This window comes from Triturus cristatus, chromosome 3_1 (genome assembly GCF_964204655.1).
Source record: "Triturus cristatus chromosome 3_1, aTriCri1.1, whole genome shotgun sequence".
Classification (NCBI taxonomy): Eukaryota; Metazoa; Chordata; class Amphibia; order Caudata; family Salamandridae; genus Triturus; species Triturus cristatus.
The window spans coordinates 1,144,085,015-1,144,092,079 of NC_140583.1; the positions used below are offsets into that span (position 1 = coordinate 1,144,085,015).

Consider the following 7,065-nt stretch of genomic DNA (forward strand, 5'->3'; position numbering starts at 1 on the left):
GTGGCAACATCTGCACCATCCGGGACTTTTTTTTGTAACAATGGTTTTGCAACAGTTAGTTCTCCTGCAAGAGTAGCTTTGATTACATTAGTTAGGTCAAGGAGGGGTTCACACTTGTTCATATCAAGAAAATGAGGTGATGAGGGAACCAAGATAGAAATTACTTCGATAAGTTCAATGTTCTTCTGGGAGAATCTGGTCTCCATCTCAGCTATTGCTCTGTCCAGAATGTTCAAGATGGGCTGCCTGAGCACTTGCTGCTGAGAAAAAGAAGAGTCATCTGCAGATTATCCAACTGTTGAAAATACCACGGAATCTGCAAATCGGCAGTTGAGAGTCCTCCTCCTTTTTGGTCCACGATTAACACGTGTGGTTTCGTCTAACACATCAGAAGAGCAGTACTTGGTAGAAAACATTGGATCTGCACGCATTGCTTTCAGGGCATTAAGTGTGGACTGTACAACTTCCACTGCAAAACACAAATTTGTTTGCTGTGTCTGAAACACAGCATTAGCAGGCTTTAAAGTTAAAAGTAGATCTTGTAAAAATTTCCCAATAACATAAACGTTTTCCCTTTGAATATGAGATAGTAAACCACAAGCTTCTGCCTTCAACTCAGATGCAGCATTGTCATCATGATATATGTCTGATATAAGATCAGAAATTGTGTCAATGTTTTCAACCACACATTTTGTAACCTCATAATGGCTGGTCCATCGAATCTCAAGAAGACGTTTTAGAGTTGGTCCATTATATCGTTGACTCACATAATGACATTGAAAGAAATTGTACAGCATATTGCAAAGATCAAAGAATCGCTTTGCCCTTGGTTCACTTTGGATGGCATGTATGACAACAAGATGAAGCTGATGATTATAACAGTGTATGTAAGGAATATATTTATCTAATCTTCTCTGTATAACTGCCTGAACACCTCCACTGCATCCACTCATCACAGATGCTCCATCATAGCACTGTCTTAAAATGTCTTCTGGCTTGAAATCACTGGCAACCAAGTGGCTTAAGATGCGATCTGCTATATATTCAGCATCTAATTGTTCCATCTGTAAAAGACCAATTAAATGCTCCTCGGGCTTGGCTTTGCTCACAAAACGCATCATGAGGGACAGATTTTCAATATTACATTTATCACGGGTGCAATCGCTTTTAATACAAAATCTTTTTTTATCACAACTTTTGTACTGCTTTTTGACTTGTGAGAGAACCATGCCAGTTAAGGTATCTATTACTTCGTTTTGGATACATTTAGATGTATATTTTGCATTCAGGGGAATAGAGTGTATAATTCCAGCTAGCTTTTTATCTTTCTTCAGAGTGTATTGGAAAAGCTTTAAAAATAAACCACTTGTTGAATCAAAAACATCTTCATTGTCGCCACGCAGGGGGAGTTCATTCACAACAAGAAATTGAATGACTTCTCCAATGCTTTTTAAGTAACATCTATTATTTTCTATTACTTTCGTATCTAAAAAAAAGGCAATTGTATCTCCTCTTCCCCTTCTCTTAGATGCCTCTGCTAGAGCTAGTACAGCATATGTGTGAGTTTGACTGCTCACATGTTTAGCAAAACCTGTGCCAGATGTTAGTGCACTGTTCCAGTTACGGAAACCAGTTACAGTAAAAACTGTATCCCTATCATTTTTCCTATTAGGAATCAAACGACATGGGAAACAAAAGCAAGCATCTAGACTAGCAGAGTACTCTAGCCATGGTCGAGTTGTGTACCAGTCCGAGCTGAATGCCCTCTCACGGTCGCCAAATCTTCTTCGTGGATAAGATTTAAGAAATGGTTGGGATGGTTTATCCCTATGCAGATCTGTAGCATTGCTGCTTAGATGACCTTCATGCTTGTCAAGGTCAACAAGGTCTTTATTCACAGCAGTGCCATGATTTAGGTGAGCATACATTTTTCTTTCTTTTGCAACTTCCATTGGAGGTGCTGGTACAGGACCTAGATTAGGACACAAGGGATTACGGCTGACATCTAAAGGACCTCTCCGAATTACGAATCTGTCCATGATGCCCAAGCTAGGCTTAGAAGCAACTAAAAAAAATATTTAAAAATAAAAAATCTTTGGTTAGTTAGAAATGTTCCTCCATCAAAAAACCACAGGTCAATCACCTTAAAAAAAAAAGTTGCTGAAAATGTATAATATCGTGTCCATACGATGATTAATTTAAAAAAAAAAAAAAAAACTGAGGGGTGTGATTAAAAACTAGAAAATTCCTCAATAAGCAGTGTACAATTGCAGCCATAACCAGCTTTGGTGTAATTAAATTATATGGATATACATAACAGACTCTGTTCTTTCATGGCAAATCTACCATGAGTTGCATGTTGCATTTAAAATAAGAATCTTGAATTATAAATCCCCGAATGAGGGTGAAGTGCTGCATAGGCAATGAATTGAATATGTGTTATATGGGAACCATTTAAACTCTAACTCAATCCAAGGCATTTCACGTTTGCATTCTGTAGGCTTGTTGAGCTGCGTACATCTCTGTATGATTCATGAGGACTAAAACTGTCTAAGGTATGGTTGCTCATTACTGTCTCTGGTGGATTTTTTTTCTTCCAACAAAGAATCTATTTCTTTTGAGTCTTTTCCAGCCACAATACAAGATCCGGCATTTTATCTCCCCGCGGTTTCCAAAATTAGCCAGTGTGGCCTACTTGGGGAGTGTTTCAGTATTGTGCATGAGTGATCAGAGTGATGCTGTTATGTTTTATTAGGTCATTGCAAGTAGATGTTTAATAGCAAGGAGAGGAGAAGGAGATGGAATACGTGGAAATTACATACATTTTTTGTTGTGAGTGACTGAGCAGGTTACCTTAGGATCCACCTATTTGTACAAAGCACAATATCATTCACTAATACAATGCCTCTAGACAGTGGCATCAAGACACCCCCTTCCATCCAACACTGCTTTCACAACTTAAGTAGGGGTGTTGTTGACACATCAAGTAGCATCCGGCCTGCACAAGGGCCACGATACACTGGCCACTGAAGGCTTGAGCCAGATGCCTAGTGCAGCTCAAGGTACTCTTGGACCCTCGTGCCCCAAAACAAGCCTAGCTTTCATTTGGCTTCTACCAGCTGCCCAGGCTGTAATGTCATATTTCCAGTATGAAAGATAAAGCATTAATCTGTAATGCAATACAGGAGAATGAGACACCCATCTATTGACTGAATTGCACAATGTGAAACTACAAAACCTGGGATCAAACTTGGCTTCCATGCTTGCACCAATTGTGTGATACTAGCCAAATCTTTATTTCCCTGAGCCTCCTTTATTCATCATCACATAAGAGGGAACCTTCAAATACATGTGTTCTAACTGTGCACCATACAAAACACCTTTTCTGTTTGATTTAGTATACTATAATAGTGCTTCATCTGCACTAAGATTATAAACCACAAGTACGGAGCACATAACAGGCTTGCTGCTCAGACTCCCCCACTACCAGCCTCCACCAGTGCCCCTCATCTCTCCATAGCCCCTCCCCCATGAGGTCCCCCTCGGATTCCCTCATTGCCACCCTCCAACAGTGCCCACCATCTCTCCGTAGCCCCTCTCTCATATGCATTTTATTTGTTGTATAGCGCTACTTAGGTGTCACAGTACTTTACATCACGCACACATTATGCAGAGACAATGAATCATACAAGTATGTAAATCAGCCTATAGGGAATGTCACATACGCTAATGAGGATTACCAGGTGTAGGAATCACATGTCATCCATACTGCTGGGCAATATGTTTTAAGAGGGTTTGGGCTGGAGAAGCACAAACACAGGATTTACAGCATATCTCAGTGGTTGGGGTGTTGGCTTTACTGATTAGAATGTATATCTGCCCAAACAAACTCTTTATTGCAACATTCGAATAATGAAAGACTGGGAAAATTCGAACTAACTAGCAATACAATACAAGAAAAAACCTAATTATACCATTCTGCTTTGTATGCAGGTCTTTGATGACAGTCCATAGGTCACTGCCTTATGTTAGGATTGTAACTTCTGAACTGAAAGTAATCAAAGGATCTCTGTGACAAAGGTAGCAACCCACTGAGCTATCCACGTTAACTACAGTTTATCTGCATTTAAAGAAAAACTACAAATAGACAAAAGACTGCTCTCCAGCAGCATCATTAATCCCGAGAGTTATCTGGACATTTTAATAGTTGTCGTGCGTCCTTGGCCGAACCAGTCAATGTAATGATACAAACGATTTAAACATACCATTTAAAGGAAATATACACGGCACACAAAGTATGTGTCTTGCTCACAGATTTAAATAAAACGCAATAGCCACACATTCTCTTACCTGCCCTTACGAACTCTGTCACAGCCCGATCTGATTAGCAGCTCTAGGGGTCACGAAGGTCAGGAAAATGAATCAGCATAAACAAACTCCTCTTCACCAGCCCTGAAAAGAATGAAATATCCTCGCAGCAGGACGGTACACAAATCCAGTGCCAACGAATGGATTTGGCCCCTTCCCCTATTGTACCTGCACGAGTGGGCGGGGACACAGCCCACCTTTCTAATAGGAGATGCATGATTGGGGGTGCGACTGCGAGCCCAGGCCCAATCAAGCAACTCCTAAAGAAAGAAGACAGATAACGTTCAGAGAACGTCTTAATTGCAGAGGCCATTTTCTGTTGGCCTTGCTGATGTCACTGCCAGGGCCAAGGTTTATGATTGGGTGGGCCAGGCTCATGTTTGGGTGGGCCGGTCCCACCCGGCCCACCCTCTAGAACCGGGCCTGTGTACAAGGAAGGTTCTATTAGCAACTCTAGATCTTTCTGCTGCTCGTCGTGAGCCCCCTCTTCTGTTTGAGATGTACGCCCTGCCTGCCTCCCTACTGCTGCACTGCATCCTTACACGGCAGCCTTCCTTGTGAAGTTATCAGGTCAGCTGTCTGTGAATAGGTCCACGCCCGACACTTGGGTTCTAACGCTGCTCGAGGGCCTGCATCTACCTCGAGGGAAGAGGCCAACCCGCTGTGCAGAGGGGTGCTGGAAGTCTACCCTTGTAGGAGGATGGGCCACAGCTGTGGGGGAAGAACTAAGAACTGTGGTCAATGTTACATCGCCCAAGGAATGTTGATCTCTTCAGGGTTCATAAGTGGTCCACCTCCCACCCAACCCATCCCCAGGCTTCTCTGGTGGGCCTATGATTGGAGCTGAGGAAGAGTGTGGAAGTCGACGCCCCGGCGCCAAGGCTTGTTTATTTCTTGGAGCCTCTTAGGTGAGCACACTATCAGCTGGGCCCAGCACAGCGCCTTGCAGGAGGGAGAGAGAGAGTGAGTGTGTGTGTGTGTGTGAGCGAATGTGTGTGCATGCATGCGTGTGTCTGTTTAAAGTAAAAGCACTGCCTGAAATGCTATTGTCTCTGAGCTCTGAGTCTCCCGCCATTATCTCACTGAGCAAGCCTTGGATCGCGCTGCCTCTCTACCTTGAGGGTCAAGCTCTACAGGGGGTTGGGGCGGATCTCGGTGCTCAGGTTTTGAGTCCAATAGTAAGGTTTCCCAGGACTCCAGAAGTAAAAGGCTGCAATGGACCACGGTAGCTTCCACACCACCCCCCCAATACCGTAGACTGGGCAGAATGAGCTCTCGCAGCAGCAGGTGCCTTGCCCCGTTGGTTATATAAGGTGGCTTGGGGGGTTTCCATATAGCTGTTTGCAACAGGTGCATTAATCAAGTGAGAAGCTTTAAGTCCCCAGAGTGGGACACAGGCCATGAATGTTACACGTTACACATGGGATGGACAGGCGTGGCCCTGCCATCCGCCTGACGGGAGGAGAGATGCGGCCGGTCCGCCGAGAGATTGGCTGTAAAATGTCAGAATCCGACTGGGCTCAGAAGGTGACTGTGTTTCACAACGGAATGGCTTTCCAGTTGGGAAGTTTTAAAAATTCTTTCATAGCTTCAATGTAACCCCAGTGCCACTTGTGGGAGGTGTCCACACGGCGCGCACACATTTGTGTAGAGTTAATTTTAGATCGGTGATAAATCTCGAAACCGAAAGCCCGTGCTCAGTTGGCCGTCGACCTGCAACTGACGGCTAAACACTTCTTACGTGATGTGGCACAGGCTACCCACCCAGAGGAGACTGCAGAGAGAGCATAAGTGTTTTTATCAGAATAAATGTGTGCCTTCTGACACGCTGGTTGGCATCTTGGCGTGTTTTCCTAGTGTAGTATACGTATTTGTATGTTTATTAATGGGCAATGCATGGCCCTAGAGTAATACACACAGTGTCTGGGGGGGTGGAAATGGGGTCGTCGCGCTGCGGGGGGATATGGGAGGGGTTTAATGGAAAAAAAGATATAAAATAAAACTTTTAACTTACCGTCCCGCACCAGCTTCTGGAGGGGCCCCGACTCCCGCCATCCGGTCCTGACTCCTGTGTGTTCCAGTTCCCGGCCAGCAGGCTGCAGCTCTCCTCGCATCATCAGGAAAGGCAGCCTTCCTCCCTCCCCTCTGCCAATCAGAACTGTTGAGACGAATCTGAGCGCGCCCCACCTCGGCCATTTTCTCTATCCTACATAGAGAAAAGGGAGAGTGGGCGGTCCTGATCGAGGGCAGGGGGGAGTGGCTTGCCCACTGTTGTGCATACTGACTGTTTGGTCGGCCCCAGGGCCGACCAAACAGTCCGTATGCACAACAGTGGGCAAGCCACTCCCCCCTGCCCTCGAGCAGGACCGCCCACCCCCAACCAAGCACTTCTGCTTTCTCGCAGTGCGAGAAGGCAGAAACATAAATGGTAGTTATTACCATTTAGGTTTCTGACTTCTCGCACTGCGAGAAAGCAGGGGGGCGGCACCCAAACGCCCCTATAGAGGAGCCGCCACTGAACAGAATAATAAAAATCCAATCAATAGGACTAGAGCTGTGCAATTTCAAAGTCTTAGGTAGATATAGCAACAAAAAGCACAAAGGTCATCTGATCGTTTTCAGCTGGAGGAAAATCACAAGTTCAGGGTGACTACAGTAGAGCATTAGTCAGATAAGGGGATCAGGTTAGTCCCTCTG

The 7,065-nt window shown here is 44.6% G+C and overlaps 1 protein-coding gene across 1 annotated transcript; it reads right to left on the reverse strand.

Moving 5' to 3' along the window:
* Positions 1 to 287: 287 nt before the first annotated feature.
* Positions 288 to 2,039, reverse strand: LOC146861629 (zinc finger MYM-type protein 1-like). Its single transcript, XM_085646259.1, has one exon. The coding sequence runs from the start codon at positions 2,037 to 2,039 to the stop codon at positions 288 to 290; it is 1,752 nt and encodes a 583-aa protein (XP_085502385.1).
* Positions 2,040 to 7,065: the final 5,026 nt, after the last annotated feature.